Source organism: Molossus molossus, unplaced genomic scaffold (assembly GCF_014108415.1).
Source record: "Molossus molossus isolate mMolMol1 unplaced genomic scaffold, mMolMol1.p scaffold_m16_p_11, whole genome shotgun sequence".
Taxonomy (NCBI): domain Eukaryota; kingdom Metazoa; phylum Chordata; class Mammalia; order Chiroptera; family Molossidae; genus Molossus; species Molossus molossus.
The window spans coordinates 102,049,257-102,069,279 of NW_023425346.1; the positions used below are offsets into that span (position 1 = coordinate 102,049,257).

The 20,023-nt window shown below is 37.8% G+C and overlaps 1 protein-coding gene across 13 annotated transcripts in view; it reads left to right on the top strand.

Annotated features, from left to right (window-relative positions):
• The window catches only part of GIGYF2 (GRB10 interacting GYF protein 2), a 127,731-nt gene that overhangs the window by 77,659 nt on the left and 30,049 nt on the right, over positions 1–20,023 (top strand). For 10 of the 13 annotated variants that reach the window (XM_036254591.1, XM_036254590.1, XM_036254593.1 and 7 more), the window contains 9 exons: positions 1,733–1,950; positions 2,040–2,202; positions 2,287–2,475; positions 5,864–6,060; positions 7,018–7,177; positions 13,138–13,304; positions 16,195–16,286; positions 17,636–17,743; positions 18,707–18,807. In XM_036254591.1, the coding sequence (XP_036110484.1) occupies positions 1,733–1,950; positions 2,040–2,202; positions 2,287–2,475; positions 5,864–6,060; positions 7,018–7,177; positions 13,138–13,304; positions 16,195–16,286; positions 17,636–17,743; positions 18,707–18,807 (1,395 nt within the window). Of the gene's footprint in view, positions 1–1,707; positions 1,951–2,039; positions 2,203–2,286; positions 2,476–5,863; positions 6,061–7,017; positions 7,178–13,137; positions 13,305–16,194; positions 16,287–17,635; positions 17,744–18,706; positions 18,808–20,023 lie in introns of all 13 variants that reach the window. The other 3 variants (XM_036254594.1, XM_036254589.1, XM_036254600.1) reach the window with 2 other exon arrangements.

Here is a 20,023-nt window from a genome sequence, read left to right on the forward strand (position 1 = left end):
CATGAATAACATTTTTTTTTTTTTGATGTTGGTAAGACAACAGAATTATGAAATCTGGTTTCATTAAAGTAGGGAGCACAGCTGAATACATGTAGAGATGGGTACATGTAGAGATTCTCTACATGTAGACAATACATGTAGAAAATACATTAGGACAGCTAAGCATTCACTCTGAGAGTTGAACTTAGGAAACTCAGTAAGAGGGAAACGTGAGCCAGACACCTAGAAGGATACATTCCTATCACAGTGCATATTTATAGACAGTTAGAAATGACAGCAGTAGACAGAGTGCTCTGGCAATCACCATTAGATCATGACAGTTCTGAGTGATGACTCTGGGTTTATTTACATGTAAGCAGTCGGTATAAAATTTCTTCATTTTCATAGAAGGTCGTAAATAGTGTTTTGTTGTTGTAAGTAAAGGGTATGGACTGTGGAAATAATGTTTTCTTACCATTTTGTGAATGGCTTATAGTATGCTACCTGTATTTGGCATTTTTTGCCCTTTGGTTTTCAGTTTGAATTTTAGATTGCTGATTTTAGCAAATTGAGCCTCAGTGGTAAGAGCATTTTTGCTTCGACTTCATTTCTTTGTGTATCTTCCACCAAGGATGGAAAATTCTAATATGTTAAAACCTGCCTTTTTTTTTTTTTTTAACTCTTTTAGACTTAGGTTTGTCAGATTTTTACCAAGTTTCCCGTTCTTTTTTAGGAAAAACAAAACAAAACTTTAACTGGGATCTTTTATTTTTAGGCAGTCATTTTGTGCTGGACGGTGGGTGTAATAAATAGTATGCTAGGGTGGATTTAGGAATGTCTCTGGGGGTGTTATACGGAAATAACTCCCTGGGGAGAGTTAAGAGATGAGAGAATGGGAGAGGAAGGTAAGCATGCTGTTGTGGAAGAAGCAGTAGAGGTTGCAGACCTGGATTCTTAGTTCTGCTTTGCCATTTGCAGGTTACTACTGCTGTCAGAATTTTTTTTTTTTAAAATGTATTTTGATTTGAGAGAGAGAGAGAGGGCACAACTGGGGTATGTGCCCTGGAATCAAACCTGAGACCTTTCAGTGAATAGGACAACGCTCAACCAACTGAGCCACATGAGCCAGGGCAGAAGTTTTGTAAATTATAAACTTAGGATGGTGGACTATATAAAATCTCTGTGATGGCTGCCAGTGCTGTAATTCATGACTTTTTGTTAGGAATCAGAATTATAAATGAGATCTTGGCACTAGCAGGTAGGCACGATGATTTTGATATGAATTGTCACATGGAACTGGTCTTACTCATAAAGAATGATATTTTCAGGAGAAGAAAGAAATGCTTCAAAGACCTGCCAGAGGGAACACATGGACATCAGTGTGGGAAGATATCAGTGCTAAGTCTGAGCTAGGAGTAGGTTAATCAACATTTCAGTCAGATACCTAAAGCTTATTAAAAGTATATGCTTTGAATAAAATGTCCTTTAAAAGTGATGTTTTAAATGTATCTCTAACAGCCGTAGAGCCTTGTGGCTCGGTACTTTAATGAAGGCAGCCACTGTCACTTAGTGTTGGTGTACATATGCTCAGCTCTGAACTTCATGTGATTTGCCTAGTTTTCTGTTTAGTTGGTTGGTCCATTTGAATTTGCTTTCTCAGTTGTAGTTTTTTCCTTTATTTCCTATCCATCATTTTTTTTTTCAATACTGTCACAAAACTTTTCTAAGGGTTGTGTCCTCCTCCTGATCCCAGATGGCCCTCGTTCTGCAGGCTGGCGGGAACACATGGAACGACGGCGAAGGTTTGAGTTTGATTTTCGAGATCGGGATGATGAGCGGGGCTACCGAAGGGTGCGCACCGGCAGCGGCAGCATTGACGATGACAGGGACAGCTTGCCTGAGTGGTGCTTAGAGGATGCTGAGGAAGAAATGGGCACATTTGACTCCTCTGGAGCATTCCTCTCTCTGAAGGTAAGAGCTTGGTTTGAAATATCATGCCAGGCACTGACCTTCTACCAAATTCATGTGCTGTTAACTTTTGGCTTTCTTTTTTGCTACAGAAAGTACAGAAAGAGCCTATTCCGGAAGAGCAGGAGATGGACTTCCGGCCCGTAGAGGAAGGGGAGGAGTGCTCCGACTCCGAGGGCAGCCATAGTGAAGAAGCCAAAGAACCTGATAAGACAAATAAGAGAGAGGGAGAGAAGACAGACAGAGTAGGCGTCGGTAAGGTGCAGTTTTGTCTTTATCTTTTTTTCTGTTGAACCAAAAGTTTCCTAAATTGTTAATTTAAGATTACTTCATTTACAGAAGCTAGTGAGGAAACACCCCAAATCTTAGCATCATCTGCTAGACCAGGTTCCCCTCCAGACCGCCCGCCTCAGGAAGCACCACAGTTTGAGAGGAAAGAGGAACCCCAGGCTGAGCAGCCAGAAAAAGCTGAAGAAGAGAGTCGGACGGAAAATAGTCTGCCAACCAAAGTGCCCAGCAGAGGGGACGGTATGTATTTAGGAGAGGTGTCAAGCTAAAATAGGGTTCTGCTGGGACCATGATCACTGGCTGACAGATAAGATAGGCTACTATTTATACCTCCTAGAACTGCTTCTAGTAGTAGATTATCAGCATACATTATTTTACTGGTGAATCTGCTTCCCACACCTGTGTCCATTCTAGAATTCACCGAAACAGAGGAAGCAGGGGCGGAGCTCAGGAGTCACTTCCTAGGATGTTATGACATAGCCACTCTGGTATCAGTTGAGCTAACTGGATTTGTTATCCTCTGTAGTAGTTTGATTCTCATATCAGGTACCTTCCTTTCCTGTAAAGACTATGTGTATCCAAATGACACACCAAAATGCCATTATTCCTAAAGAGGCCAGAAAGAACACAGATGAATCTGGGATTCCCATCACCTTTGCTAGTTAGAATAAGCTTAAAGTATATCTCCTTCTCCAACGGTACTGTATTGATTTTGAGTTGCTTATATACCTTAGTAACCAATGTTAATATTTATTTCCTCATTTTGCATGTGTGTTAATCCTCACCCAAGGAAATTTTTCCATTGATGTTTAGAGAGGGTAGAAGAGAGGGAGGGAGAGAGACATATCGATGTGAGAAAGGCACACCTATTGGTTGCTTTGAGTATGACCCTGACCAGGGCCAGGGATGGAACCTGCAACCCAGCACGTGCCCTTGACTGGGAATCAAACCCTTGACCCTTTGGTCCCTGGGCTGATGCTCTGACCCCTGAACCAAACCAGCCAGGACTAATACTTAGTTCCATGTTTCTTGTACATATTAAAAAATGACATTGTAAGGCCTGGTGTTGAAAGGTTGAGTCATTCGCCATAGAAATTCACACTTTTTAACATGGCCTCTGATACCTTGCACCATCAGGTTTCTGCTTCCCTTTGTGCAGTTTCAGCACCAGTCTCTGTCTCCTTCGTACTCTAGTTACCAGCCTCACAGCCTGTTAGGTCCTGAAGGGTGCTTTGTTCTCTTGACTTGTGCCTTAGCACACATGCTGTTCTCTGTACCTGACCTCTCCTCCCACCTCACGTTCCCAAGCTGGGTTAGGTGTCTTGTTTCTTAAACATTTCTAAAATAGCAATACAATATTATAAAGATCTGGTGATCTTTTTTGCCCAATAAACTAGTATTTTGAGGGCTTGAATCAAAGATTTCTTTTTAGTTTTTTACGTCTAAAACAAAGCTGAATGAGTGAATTCAGTAAGTATTAGACACTCTACTATTTATACCAGGTACTGTAGAACTTGTACATTTTGAAATTTTAGGATGGGGTCAAAATACATGTGTATTTTGAGAAATCTTCATAGATATGCATTAAAGATTGAATTCTGGATTTGGGGCAGATAAAGCATGTGTATCAGTAATCTAGGGCAAAAAGGAACTATTTGAATTCATGATTAGCAGACTCTTGCAGTGCTTCAGGGAGCAAGTGTCTTTGAGTTTGTCTTGAAATAATAAGTATAATTTGGAGGTAGGTGTGGCTGGATGAATTGGGAAAGTGCATTGTCATACTAGGTAGCATTGAAAACTCAAGTGATCCAGGTATGGGCAGGAATCAGCTCCTGTTTTTATTATATTTATTTAAAAAATTTTTTTCATATTGAATTTAGAGAAAGAGGAAGGGAGAGGGAGAGAGAGGTAGAAACATTGATGAGAGAGTACGTTGATTGGCTGCCTCCTGCATGCCCCTGCACTGGGGATCAGGCCCACAACCTGGCCATGTGCCCTGACCGGGAATCGAACCAGTGACCTCTTGGTGCATGGGTTGATGCTCAACCACTGAGCCACACCAGCTGGGCCAGCTCCTGTTTTTATTTAGAGGAAGCATTAGGTGTGAAAGAAGAATGGTGAGAAACATCGGAACGTATTTCTGACAGCTTATGTAGGGTAGATTGTTGTGATGGCAGGTGGGTGCATAGTGACCTGCTGGGCTCCCAAGTAGTCGTTATGTTGGGGGCATTGTGCCTGTCAAGGGAGAGAGTGGGCAGATGAGATTTCAGAGTAGAAATTGGCAGGACATAGTCATTGCTTGTATGTCAGGGCAGAGGAAAGGGAAGAGTCAAAGATGAGTAGTGAGGTGCCTGAGAGGATTATGCTACCATTAATAGAAAAAGAATAGAAGTTGAGGAGCACATTTGGAAGGGGAGAGCAGTAAATTCAGTTTTGAATATTGATTCTGAGATGTTAATGAGAAATTAGCTAGAAGTGGCTAGAGAGCATTTGTGTGATTGCAGAGAAAGAAAGAGTTTAAGGCCAGAGAGAGAATAAAAATATAAAAGTTACATATACTTGTTAGGGATAAAAAGAAAAGTGGACTGAGAATAGAACTTTGAGTAATTTCGATTTTTTTTTTCAACTGTGATTCTGATTTTTAGAGGATAAAGAGAAGCCAGAGAAAAGTCTTCAGAGGCAAATGTAGAGTGCAAGAAAACGAAGGAGAACGTTTTCAGCTTGGAATAGGGTGGATGATGTCAGATGCTACTAAGAGGTTGGATGACGAGAATGAGGAAAACACTGGATTGATTTGGAGACTCGAGGTCACTGCCTGTCTTTGGGAGAGAAGCTTTACTGGAGGTGTGGGAGTGGCATCCACAGTGTAGCAGGTGTGGGTGGTGGTGAAGTGGACACAGCTTATATAGGCTGTCCTTTGAAAAAATTTGGCAAAGGAAGGAAAGAGTGAGAGGAATTTAGAGAAGCTATCTGTAATTGAACAAACAAGGTTTCAAAGGGGAAACTGCAAGTGTATCTAATTAGTTCCAGCTCCCTTTCCTTAAGAGCCTGCGTCCTGGTAGGTTAGAAATAGGAACCAACACAGAACCTCTTTTGCAGTCTTTATTCTTATTGAGAACAACTTCCTGCACTGTACAAGTAGACTCCGAATGTTTTTCAGTGTCCTACAAAATGTAACGTATTGAGTTATATTAATTATGACTTGAGAAGGTACTCATTCAAGACCACTGCAGATGTTTTTAATACAGGTTTTGGTGGTGAGATATGCCATCTTTGAGAAGATTTGCACTGCTTTGTTAACTGTCTCTACTGTTCCAAGACATGATATAAAGAAGGGATTAGACTGACTCAGTCTGTTTTCAAGAGGTAGACCCATAACCATTGGGTAGATAGATGCTCAGGTGACGCGGGTAAGCACTGTAGAAAGCCTTTCTGGATACCTTTTAATCCTTATATTTTGTCATTCTGTGGAAGTACTTCTGTCATTCTGCAGAGAAATACTGCATATCTCCTTCAGAAGTAGCTGCAGTGTTCATGACACAGCTCACATTTCCATCGAGCCCATTTGGGGTAAAATACTCTGTATTTCATTAAAAGGTTTTCATCTTTCTACATTTTTTCCCTCTAGAAATGGTTCCTGACGTACAGCAGCCTCTGTCTCAGATTCCTTCCGATGCAGCCTCTCCTCTCCTCATCCTTCCACCTCCTCTTCCCAGTCCTAGCCCTGCCCTCCGGCCAGGTGATACTCCAGTCATAGGTGCTCCGGGCATGGGCAGTGTTTCCACGGAGCCAGATGATGAAGAGGGTCTCAAGCATTTGGAGCAGGTAAAAATCACCTTTTTTTCTCCTCTCAAACTGCAATAAAAAACAAAGGCCTTAAATGAATATTCAAAAATGGGACTTTTGTGCACCAGATTTTATGCACCGGAAAAGTTGTTTGTCTAGTATTTATTTGTATGAGTAATTGTCTTTCAAATAATTTCATGCTTATAAGTTTCTGCTATGTAGTAGTCATTATGTCAGGTTATTTTTTGCTCTTCTGAGATTGCCTTTAGCTGTTTGCTTTTCTTTTTTCTTTGGAAATTAATGGAATGCCAGAAATAGTGAATACAAGTGCTGTGGATAGGTACTGTGTCTTCTCTTTATTTTGCCTAAAGTATAACAGGGAAAATAGTTAAACTAGTAAATTAATATCTTATTCATGTTTCTAGATTTTTCTAAGATTGTATATACGATTGTGTATATGCAAAGTAAATGATAGCTTGCCTTCTGCAGAAGAAATTATCTTTACTTCAGAGTGGGGTGGTTATGGACAGGAAATGCTGGAGAAAGGAAGAAAGGGGGCAATGTCTTAGTAAAACTTCTAGAAGATTTTATTTGTTAATTGTACTAATGGAGCCTTTTGTTCTGTTAACATACATGTTTTTACAGGTTTAGTCTATACAATGTAGGAATGACCAATGGCTTATAATTTTTAAAAAGTACTCTGATTAGTGTGTTCGTTAGAAGCCTGGGCTTGATCCATGCCAGTTTGTGTTGTAATTTTAGTTCACTTTGCTTAATAATTTTGAGACCCTGAGTAAGACTTCACGAACCCTTTGTGAAATGGGGGATAGTATTGTATGTTTCATGGCATTGTTGGAAAAATTAAATCATTGCCTACTGTGTTCTTTGCATAATGTCTTTCACAGATTAAGTAGTCCAAAAAGGTAGGCATTTTTTATGTATACATACAAGTATTATGTTGGGATAATTTATTTCCTTTTTTTGATTTTCTGTTAGCAAGCTGAGAAGATGGTTGCTTATCTCCAAGATAGTGCACTAGATGATGAGAGACTGGCACCCAAACTGCAAGAACACAGAGCTAAGGGAGTCTCAGTTCCATCCATGCACGAAGCAATGCAGAAATGGTATTACAAAGATCCTCAGGGAGAAATTCAGGGTAGGTTGTTTTGTTTTACTTTAAGTACAGAAGTGTCTGCCATTACCTCCAGATTCTATAAGATGGTGATTAATGTTAATTTTCATAGTAGTACAAAAGGAAGTCAAAACTATAGGCTTTCTATATATATATATATATATATTTATATATTTATCTACCTATCTATCTACACACAAACACCCCCCCCCCCACACACACACACACACATACACACAAGGCAATTTTATGGGCTCCTCCCATAGTACTTTATTATTTCAGTGGGGGGAATAATGAAAAGAATTTGAATACAGGGCAGAATGTCATGCTAATATGATAGGGATATAAGCATAATGCTTAAGACCCCCTCATTTCTGGCATGCCAGCTGGTTAACTAGGCAGGTTGAGTTTCTTACCTTCTCCCTATTTCAGTCTTCTTTCCATAAAAAAGTGATGGCAGCAACCTTGGAAGACTGTGCTTTAATGTTTCGCTGAAGAGGAGTTGATATAAATGATAAAAAAAACTATTTAAAATGTCTTAAGAAGAGGTAGTACCATGTTATAAATGAATTCTTTAAAAGATTTGTATGCTGCATAAGTTAAATTAGAATGGGGAGAGAATGCAGTAAAGAACATTTGTTGATTCTTCATCTCTGCTTTTGAAATCTATGCTAAAAACCTGAAATTGTTTGACTCTATTAGTGTCAGTTTCATGATGATGTTTAACCAAATGACCTCTCTCGAACGTAATGGCTCCTTTTCTACTCTCAGTACCTTTAATCTACTTCACTCTTCTTCATAGCATCTATCACTACCTGGCACTGTATGTATTTGTTCATGATCTATAGAATGTAAAGTATATAAGAGCAGGATTTTAATAAAAATACATATGGATGTGTGTTTTAATTAAATTTACTTGGAGGTAATGGTTGCTTCACATGCACTTGTAAGAAATAATACAGAGATTTCACATACCCTTTATCTAGTCTCCCCCAGGTATACCACTTGCAAAACTGCAGTACAGTATCACAACCAGAATATCGACATAGTTAAGTTCAGTGTTTTCATCTCAACAGGGACCCCTTGTGTTGCCCTTTTGTAGCCACACCAATTCTTCTCCCATCCACACCCCCTTCTCCTCCTTCTTGACCCTTGGCAACCACTGATCTGTTCCCAATTTCTGTATTTTGTCATTTCAAGAATGTTACATAAATGGATTCTCATACAGTATGTAACTTTTCGGGTCGGGGTTTTTCACTCAGCATGATTTTCTGGAGATACATTCAGTTTGTTACATAAGTCAGTGGTTTGTTTCTTTTAATTTAGTATTCCATGATATGGACATATCATAATTTAACTTCACACATGAATGGCATCTGGGTTGTTCTAGATTTTGGCTATTATAATAAAGCTTATTAAACATTTATAGGTAGGTTTTTATGTGAACACAAGTTTTAGTCCTCTGAGATAAATACGTTCATGAGTGCAATTGTTGGGTTGTTTGGTAATTACATATTTTGTTTTTTAAAGAAATTGCCAAACTGGTTTCCAGGACGGCTTGAACCATTTTATATTTCCACCAGTAATCTATATGTGATCCAGATTGTCTGCATCCTCTATAGGGTTTTGTGATGTTTCTATTTATATGTATGTATATATATATACACACACACATCTGTGTGTATGTATGTGTGTATTTTTTTTTTAATCCTCACTGGAGGACATTTTTCCATTTTTTGTTCAGATAGAGTGGGAGGGAGAGAGAGGAAGAGAGAGAGAAACATCGATGTGAAAGGGACACATCGAGTGGCTGCCACCCGCATGACCCAACCAGGGCCGGGGACAAACTGCAACCGAGGTACATGCCCTTAGCGGGAACCAAACCCAGGTCTCTCTGGACTGCAGGCTGATGCTCTAACCGCTGAGCAAAACTGGCCAGCGCTCATTGTAGTTTTTAATTTACATTTCCCTAATGGCTAAAGATGTTGAATATCTTTTTATATACCTGTTGACTATTTATCTTCTTCAGTAAAATGTCTCTTCATGTTTTTTGCCTGTTTTAATTGGATTGTTTTTGCTTTTGAATTTTGAGAGTTCTTTATATAGTCCAGATACTAGTCCTTTGTTAAATACATAGATTGTAAATATTTTCTCCCAACCTGTATATTTTATCCTGAACAGTCTTTCACAGAGCAAAAGTTTTAAATTTTAATGAAGTCAATTTTTTTTTTTTACAGATTGTGTTTTTGTTATTAAGTCTAAGAAGAACTCTTTGCCTAGATTCTGATCTTAAAGATTTTTTTTCCTCCCCTTCCTCAATTTATACATTTCTGTTTTATATCCAAGTGTATGATCTACTTTCAGTTAATTTCTGTATAAATAAACCTTAAGTTTACTTCTTTTGCCTGTGGATGTCCAGCTGCCCCTTTTGTTGAAAAGGTTATCTTTCCTCCTTGAATTGCTTTTGTACCTTTTTGAAAATTCACTTGGGCATATTTGTGTTGGTCTGTTTCTGGGTTCATTCTGTTCCACTGACCTATGTGTGTCTCTCCACCTATACCACAGTCTTGATTACTGCAGCTATGTAAGTCTTGAAATTGGGTGGACTGATTCCTCTCGCTTTATTTTTCTTTTCAAAATAGTTTTTAGCTTTTCTAGGTCCTTTGCCTTTTTATACAAAGTTTTGAATAATCTTATTTATATTTACCAAAAATCTTGCTGAGATTTTAATAGAAATTACATTAAATCTCTATATCATCTTGAAGAGAATCAACATCTTTTTCATCTTCTAATTCATGAACATGGTATGTCTCTCGATTTATTTTGATCTTTGATTTCTTTCATCAGTTCTGTGTAATTTTCAGCATAAATGCTGCACGTTTTAGTAGATTTACACCTAAGTATTTGATTTTTTTTTGAGCAGTGTGTGTGTGTGTGTGTGTGTGTGTGTGTGTGTGTGTTTATTTTTTATCCTCACCCAGGGATATTTTTCCATTGAAATTTTTTAGATAGATTGGGAGATAGGGAGAGAGAAATATTGATGTTAAGAGAAACATGTTGATTGGTTTCCTTTTGCATGACCCCGACCAGGTCTAGGAATCAAACCTGCAACCCAGGTACATGCCCTTGGCAGGAATCAAACCCACGACCCTTCAGTCTGTGGAGTGATGCTCTAACCACTGAGAAAACCAGCCAGGGCACTGCTAGGTTTTTGTAGATGCTGTTTATTAAGTTGACGTACCCTATTTTTCAAGAGTTTTTATCATGATTAGGTATTGGATTTTGTCAAATGTTTTTTTCTACATCTATTGATGTAATCATGCGATTGTCTTTCTTTAGAAAATTAGTATGTATGGTAGATTACATTGATTGATTTTTGAATATTGAATCAGCTTTGAATCCTTGGAACTCCATTTGGTCATTGTGTGTGTGTGTGTGTGTGTGTGTGTGTATATACATGTACTCTTTTTATATATTGCTGAATCCTATTGGGTAATATTTGTTAAAGAGTTTTTGATCTGTGTTTATAAGGGATGTTGCTCTGTCGTGGGTCGTCCCCCCCCCCCCATTTTCTGGTTTTGGTATCAGGGTAATATTAACTTCGTAAAGGGAACTGGGAATTATTTCCTCCCCTTCTATTTACTGGAAAAGATTGTTTAGAATTGGTATTAATTCTTTAAATATTTTGTAGAATTCTCCAGGTAAGCCATCTAGAGACTTTTTCGGGAATCTTAAGAACTTACAAATTCAATATCCTATTTAAATTATTTATTTACTATGGATGAAATGTGGTAGTTTGTGTTTTTTGATTATTTGAACCATTTCATCTAATAGTCAGATTTTTGTGTTTAGAGTATTCCCTTGTTATCCTTTTGCTAATAGTAGTATCTTTTTGATAAAAGTATTACTATTATTTTTTATGTCTGCAGGTTCTGTAGTGAGATAGCCTCTGTTTTATTCCTGATACTGGTAATTTGTTCAGTTTTCTTTTTTCTTTGTCAGTCTTGCTAGAGATTTGTTAATTTTACTGATCTTAAAAAAAAAAAAAAATAGCTTTCTTCTTTTGATTTTCCCCTTGTACTGTTGTTTTTCTTTTCAATTTTACTGATTTCTGCTCTTTATTATTTCTTCACTTCTCCATCTTAAGGTTTATTTTGCTCTTTTTCTAGTCTGAGGTGGCAGCTTATATTATTGATTTGAAGGTCTTCCTTTTTTCTATTGTTAGCATTTAATACTGTAAATTTTTCTCTCAGCAGTTTTTAACTGTGTACCACAAAATTTGATATACATGTTTTTATTCAGTTTGCTGGGGTTTTTTTCCCCTCTTTTTTTATTGTTGGCAGTATTAATAGGCTACCCTCCACCTTGGCCCTCCTCCTCCCAGTACCTGCCCCCACCCCTTGTTATTTAGAAGTGTGTTGTTTAGTTTCCAAGTGCTTGAAGATTTTCCTGTTATATTTCTGTGTATTATTTCTGGTTTGATTCTGTTGTGGTTGAAGAATATACTATATATAGTTTTAATTTTTAAAACCTTATTGAGATTTATTTATGGCCCGGAATATAGTTATTTTTGTAATATGTTCTGGGGGAACTTGAATGTATATTTTGCAATTTTTGGAATATTCTATAAATCTCAGATCTTGTTGGTTGATGGTGTTAAGTTCTGCAGTCTTGTTGATTTCCTATCTAGTTCTATCAATTATTGAGAGAGGGGTGTTGAAGTCTTCAACTGTACTTGTTGTGGATTTGTCTGTTTCTCTTTTCAGCTACCAGATTGTGCTTCACATATTTTGCAGCTTTATTGTTTGGTGCTTATACTTTTATGATTGCTATGTGCTTTTGGTGATTGACCCTTTATTATTATATAATGTCCCTGTCTCTGTAGTTTTCTTTGTTCTGAAGTCTGCTTTGTCAAATACTGATATAGCCACTCCAGCTTTCTTTTGATTAATGTTTGTATGATAAATATTTTTATCCCTTTACTTTCAGCCTGCTTGTATTGTTATATTTGAAATGACTTTCTTGTAGACAGCATATAATTGGGTCATGCTTTTAATTTTGTATATTGGGTCATGTTTCTTGTTGCTGGGTTCTGGGATATATGTGGTAAAATGAAAACCCAGTAAATCAAGCCTCAAGACCTCTAGTCAATTTGCTGCCTTCTCTCCACTTTTCAGAGTCCTCTTCTGTTTGTCTTATATATAATATTCAGGGTTTTTAGTTGTATTTAACAGGAGAAGTACATCTATTCTATCTTCCTGGAAGTGGAAGATCCAGGACTTGGCTTTGTTTATTGCTGTATTGCCACTGCCTGGACGCATACAATTGGTGTTCAGTGAATATTTGCTGACAGAATGAATGAATGATTAGGGAGCAGATTGTATTTTTTAGTTTTTGTTGTTGTTGTTGTTGTTTTGTATAAAGTATTTGATTCTTTCTTACTTAAAACATCTAGAGAGTGTTAGTTTGGTTTTTTTGCCTCCTTAACCTGGGTAAATATGTTATGGTTTGTCTTATTTTAATTGATTATTGTTTACATTTTGCCTAACCTTCAGTAATCTCTGACAGAAAATGAAAATTTAGAGAAGGGTGTATTCACCCCTGCATGTTTATATTCTCTGCTACTAAATGATACAAAGTCTAACAAATACTAACTCTTTGCAGTTTTATTTATATCTTCTCTGACAAATGAATTATAGAGATTGACTTGGAGACTGTTACGATCTTTAAAATAATTAAAGCACTGCTGAAAATTTGGGATGTGTAGACATAAGGCTTATTTTGAAATCTTTTTCATTGTATTTTATTAGAAGCCTGTTTACCACCTTTGGAGAGGAATTAAGTTATCTTAGAAATTATTTGACAGGTACCACCTGAAACAAGTTGTTAACCTCTGGATGAGGATCAAACCCAGAAAATAATTTTTTCCTCTTTAGCTTGAAAGGATTCTAATTGCCCTTATGTTTTAATTGATGTTATTGTAGGTCCCTTCAATAACCAGGAGATGGCTGAATGGTTTCAGGCGGGCTATTTTACTATGTCTTTATTGGTGAAGAGAGCATGTGATGAAAGCTTCCAGCCTCTTGGTGATATCATGAAAATGTGGGGAAGGGTTCCCTTCTCTTCTGGTCCTGCACCCCCTCCTCATATGGTAAGTACCTTACAGCTCACCCAGAAAACGTATTAGACACAGAAGCACTTGCTTCTTTTTGTGAACACAACCCAGATGTTGCATCTAATGAGGAAAAAACTGTAGTTAAAATAATTGAAAGGCAACGGAAAGTCTTAATCGGAGACTTCACACCTAGCTATAATCTTTTCAAAACTCAAATACCTGTGCCCATCTACACACACACACACACACATATACACACACACACACACATTTCCTCCCTCCCTCCCTGCTTTCTCCTCTTTTTTTCTTTCTCTTCTCTCTCTCCTCTCTTCAGTAGCTCTCCAGTAGATGTAGAATGAAGAACATCTTAGTTTGGCCCACCTACCAGGCTTACATATTCTGGCTCCTCACCTTCCTAAGCTCATGTCAGTCTCCTTTGCTTCAGCACACTTGACTGAGAGTTCCTGTTGCCTCTAGTTAGAAAGCATGTTCTTTCTTTCTTCCCTTCCATTTGCTTCTTGCTTTTTGACTCATACAGTTCCTAAATTTGAGGTGTACCTTAAAGTAAATGTTACTGATATAGAAGTTCAGTGCTTCAGAATATATTTTGGAAACTTTTCTTTTAATAGTAGATACTGATATTGTAACTAAAAATTGGGTCATAATGTAGCCCCCTCCCCCTCCTATAGGGGCCCTAGAGTACGTTTGAACGGGAAATCATACTCCTTTGCAGCTGCTCCTGACCCTCTCCTCGTAGAGTTCCTCTTGGAGGGCTTTGGATCTGTGCCTTACTTTTCCTTCTCCAGGTAGGAGTGTCTGGTTACTGGCCGTAGTCAAAAGTAGCCATAGTTAGAAACCTTCAGTGTGAACACCGGATTTCTACAGTGACACCACCATTGATTTATTCATTAACTGTAGGTTGAGGGTCTGTGCCAGGTCTTGTGGTAGGTTCTTAAGAGATGAGAATGAATAAGATTGAGGGAGTTCATAGATGAGAATAGTGGCTGTCAAACTTTTTTGACCATGGCCCATAGTAAAAAAAGCTTTACATCACTTGTCTGTGCATGCGTGTGTATATATGAGAAACAAGTTTCACAAAACATGTTGTTATGCACGTATTTTCTGTTCTGTTTCTTTTCTTTTTTTTAAATATACAAATGTTGAGCTTGACCCAGTAATTGGTTTCACAACCCACTGATTAGTTGAGACCTATAGTTTGGACAGCAGTGAACATTCCTGGGTGAGGGGAATTATTTCGGTTCTAAATCCAAAGAATTATTCTGTGTATTACTGTATATAAATCTAACTTGTATGCCAAGTTTGAGCTTTATTTTCCTTTGAAATTGGGATGAGTTTTTATCTCGTGTGTTTCAGAGCTGAAAGTTCATTACTTGGAGTTTAGCATATTTTCTCTAGTCCTTTTCCTGACTTCCAGTTATAAGGCTGAGCCTCAGTCAGATTCACTTACGGGGTAAAACCGTGGGAAGCTCTTGCTTCCTGTCAGCTGGTGCCTTTGCCCTGAATAGCACTGATAGGAGAGTTCACCTTGGTGATGAATATACATTGAAACCTACATTTTCATGTAGAAATTTTAGATTAACTTAGCATATCTTCTATCTAGCTTTGATATTTAATGAGAAAAAAGATGTTTCTAAATTTTAGATGATTCTGTAGGCCAAGAAATTGTATATTAGGTGTTTTATTCCAAACTATGAAGATATAAACTTAGTCTATATCACCCATATACTTTTACAGTAGTCCTATCTTACCTGTAAGAGATACATTCCAAGACCCCCAGTGAATGCCTGAAACTGTAAATGGTACCAAACCCTGTATATACCATGTTTTTTCTTATACATATAAGCTGATGATAGGGCTTAATTTATAAATTGGGCACAGTAGGAGACTAACAACAGTAACTAATAATTAAAGAGATCAGTTATAACAGTAGACAGTAATAAAAGTGATTTGAATGTGGTGTCCCCCACTCCTCTCCAGCCAATCTGATAACTAGGACAGCTACTAAGTGACTTAACTGGAAGGTAGCAGCTGGACAGAGGGATGACTCACGTCCCAGGTGGGATGGAGGGGGATGGTGCGAGATTCCATCATATTACTTAGAATGGTGCACAATTTAAAACTTATAAATTATTTATTTCTGGAATTTTTTATTTAATATTTTTGGTCCATGGTTGACCACATGTAACCGAAACTGCAGAAAGTCAAACTGTGGATAAGGGGGACTACTTTATTTCTGTTATCTTATACTTTTCTTATTTTTCTCACTTTTAGCTTTTCAAATGTAAATTCCTGCCATGTTGTTTGAAATATAGGCTAATAAAACAGTTTTACTGCAGCTTATTTTTTTAACTTATGATGTATTAATAACAGTATAAAAAACTAATTTGAGGGTAGGGAGTTATAGTTTTCAAAACTCTTCTATGTTGTGTTTAAAATTTATCATCATCTTAAGAAGACATACATACATATTGGCTCCCTGTATTCATTATGTGCCATTTCCTTTAAACTTTAGATAATTTTACTCGTTTCTGTTTGTCCCATTTCTTTAATTTCTGATGATCTAAAAATTTATAAATCACTTTTAATATTAGGAGAATTATACATTTTTTAGTTGCAGTAGTTACAGTATAACATTCAGCTTCAAGGACAGAAGGGGAGGGAGAACAGCAGCTAAATAAGGACCCTTTCCCACCTTAGGGATCTCTTATGCAGACACCACTTTCTTCCACTAGATGTCACTGTTTAGTTTTTACAGATGCCTGAGTGTTTTATAGTTGAGCATTTTGGGTGTAAAGGTGGAGGGGAAGCAAAGATCTGGAATTCATTTTGCTTTTAGTACTAAATGGCTTTTAGGCTCTTTGCAATTGACTCAGCGGTATTTCCTCTCCCATCTCTTCACTCCCAGGGAGAGTTGGACCAGGAGCGACTCACCAGGCAGCAGGAACTCACGGCCTTATACCAGATGCAACACCTCCAGTACCAGCAGTTCTTAATACAGTAAGGGAATAACATAGAGGGTGTACTGCAGCAGCAAAAGGGCCTTTGACATCATCTGCTCACAAGTTTCACCTTTTACAACAGGAAACTAAAAGTTTTAGCATATTTCAGTTACTTGGCTAGTGGCATGTTACCACTAAGTTTGGTTTTCTTAAATACCAGAAGTTTGCAAAAGATGACCCATAACTGTAATTTGTCAAGCTCTTCAGCTCTTAAAGCAACAGACATTTTAAGAATTAAAATGCCTTCTAAATGGCTCAACTTTGAGTGCTACAGAGGAAAAACAGACGAGAGGACAGGAAAGAAGCAGAAGTTTATACTGTTAGAGTGCTGTGGAATGATGGCAGAATTACATAGGGTGTGTGTTCCTTTTGCAGAAGAGATGAGATTGGCTGTCATCTGTGCAGAGTTTGGCAGCCTACCTGTTTTTATAAGCTGAATTTTATTGGCACACAGCCACACCAGTTGGTTTGTATATTGTCAATGGCTGCTTTTGAACAAAGATGGCAGCATTGAATAGTTGTGTATGGTCTGCAAAGCCAGAAATATTTACTGTCTGGCTCTTTACAGAAAAAAATTTGTCTACCTCTGATCTAATGGAAAATAATTTTACCTAAAATTTTTACTTCTTTTTAAATCCTCACCTGAGGATATTTTTCTATTTACCTTCAGACAGAGTGGGAGGCAAAGAGGGAGAGAGAGGGAGGGAGAGAGAGAGAAACATCGACGTGAGAGGGACACATCGACTGATTGCCTCCTGCACAACCCCGACCAGGGCCAGGGACGAACTGCAGCCAAGGTATATGCCCTTGACTGGAATCAAATCTGAGATTCATTGGGCTGAGGGATGATGCTCTACCGCTGAGCCAAACTGGCCAGGGCAATTTTACCTAAAATTTTCCAAGCTAAAAACAAATTTGAGAATTTTTATACAAATGATTTTTGCAAAGGGTGCTTCATTTGGAAAAAGCTATTTGAATGTTTTATTTTTTATTATTATTATTTGTTTTTAATTTTTGTTACAGATGTTTCTCCTTTTTTAACCCCATTGAATGTTTTATTTTTAACTTGTTTTGTGATACAAGGCTATTATCTTGAAGGAATTTGCCAGTTTTTGATATTTTGTGATTTTTTTTTTCCCCCTTTGAAATATGTTATCAGTTCTTTGTAGAATAACGTATAGAATTTTCTGTGTGACTGTTATTCTCATGGAGAATTGTAAAATACATTTGATAGCTGTTTCTGATGGTGTTTTGTTGGGGGTGGTAGATTAAACTGTGTCTTTCGTTGTCTCAGTAAAGTGAACTAAATATGGATAGACAGGTTACACTTTGTTTTACTTTTTGAAGACAACAGTATGCACAGGTTTTGGCTCAGCAGCAGAAAGCAGCCCTGTCTTCCCAGCAGCAACAGCAGTTGGCACTTCTTCTCCAACAATTCCAGGCGCTGAAGATGAGGTTGGTGGTCATTCCATGATGTGTCACTGTGTGTGTGTGTGTGTGTGTGTGTGTGTGTGTGTGTGTGGTGGTGGGGGGGGGAGAAAGTAAATATTGGTATGTGTGAACTCAGGTATTAAAATACCCACACAAAACAGAAAACTGTGGTGTGCTAAAACAGAATATAGTTTTAAAAAAAATAATTAGGGTGAAGGTAAAACATTTATTTGGTCTTTTTATGCAGAGGATAAATTTGTAATGATAACCAAAGAATAACACTTGAGAAGCAACCAAAAAAGTTGTAGTCTAGAAGTTGAATCTCATATTTACTTGTGCTATTTCCAGATATTAACAATGCCACACAAGGTTATAATTTTCCAGAACCCAAAAGCTATTAAGGTAGGTCAGAGGAAAATAAAATTATGCTAGAAATTATGTTAAATTTTTGCTGTTGCAGATTATCATTCAGGGTAGTACTTATTTTATCTTCTGCAAACGTATCAGTCACTGCTCTTTAAAACTTTACTGTCCCGTGTGACTGGAACTTTCTATATTTCTCTTTTGAGCCTTAACCCATCCTGTCAGGTGGTAAGGTCTCCATTTTACAGATGGACAAACTGGGACTCGAGAGGCTAAAGGACTTGGTTGGCATAATCCACAGAAAACTTCAGAGACAGAACTACAATGCAAACCTTTTGACTTAGAATCTATGGTTTTTGTTTGTTTGTTGAGATGTTGTGGATTTTAAAGATAATAAGTACATTCAGTATTTGGAAATTAGTGTTTGTTAAGACCTTAAGAGTCCAGAGGGTGATTATTGTGCTCTATCTCTGTTCCTCTATTAGGTGCTTTGGTAGTGTTATGATTTAGTTAAAACAGTGGGGTTTTCTGGCCAAATAACCTGGAAAACCTACAAATACTATAGAATTTTTTCTTTACTTTTGTAAATGACAAGATGAAGTTAATCTTACTTCCTTTTTGCAGAATATCTGATCAGAGCGTCATGTCCTCAGTGACAAGATCTGTGTCAGTGCCAGATACTGGGTCAATCTGGGAGCTTCAGCCACCTGCCTCACAGCCTGCAGGTAAAATCTTAGACTGGCCTTTAGCATAGCTCCAGGGACTTAGACTTAACTAACTTTTTAATTCAGTTTTTTAAAAAATATATCAGTTTTTTTAACCTGTTTTGTGTACTGAATATTAATAAAAAGTCCTTTTTTTCCCTCTTTAATAGACCCTAGCAAAGGATTGAAAGTATTCAAAATAGACTAAGGATTTGCTAGAAATTATTTAGTAGATACATTTCTTTTTTAAATATGTTTTTATTGATTTTTTTAGAGAAAGAGGAAGGGAGAGAGAGATAGAAATGTCTATGTGAGAGAGAAACATCAATCAGTTGCCTCCTGCACGCCCCCTACTGGGAATCGAGCCCGAAACCCGGGCATGTGCCCTGACCGTGAATCGAACCAGGACCTCTCAGTCCACGGGATGTCGCTCAATCCACTGAGCCAGACCAGTTGGGCTAGATACATTTCTTGAACTGGAGTCAGTCTCTCTTTTTAATGTTGCTCTAACCAGTGTGGAAGTGTCTTTGAAATCGTTTTTTATCTCTTCTGCTAGAGTGGAAAATAGCATAAGTACAAGCTGAGTAACGACGATCTATTCCTCTAAGTCAAGGGTTGATAAATAGCTTAACACTGCAGGTACCCAGAAATTTGGGCAAAAGAAAAACGTGCTTTGAAGGGAACATCTTACCTCATTTTCTGAATTTTTTTCTTCTTTGCATCAAATTAAAACATTGGGGGCTGGGATTTTCTTCCTTTTTTAAAAAATCCTCATCCGAGAACATTTTTCCATTTATCTTCAGATAGATAGGGAGGGAAGGAGAGAAACATTGATATGAGAGAGACACATTGATTGGCTGCCTCCTGCAAAACCCCAATCAGGGCCAGAACCAAACTGCAGCTGAGGTACGTGACCTTGACCAGAATCAAACCTGCTACTCTTCTGTCCATGGGCCAATGCTCTAAACGCTGAGCCAAACCGTCCAGGGCAGGGGCTGGGAGTTTTTAAAAGTCGCTGTTGGTGGAGCACTTCTGTTTCTTAAGGTCTGATACCTGCAGAGGTGAGTAGTCCTTATAAGAAGTTATAGTGTACATTGAAAATTCTCAGGAACTATGGGCATTGCTGGAGTTCTCTTGGAGCCATTGAGCTATTTAGCCATAGTTCTCTTGCTAACATTGACCCTGGGGATTATGGCAGAAGGAGGACTGATTATCCTCCCTCATCAACTTCCCTTGC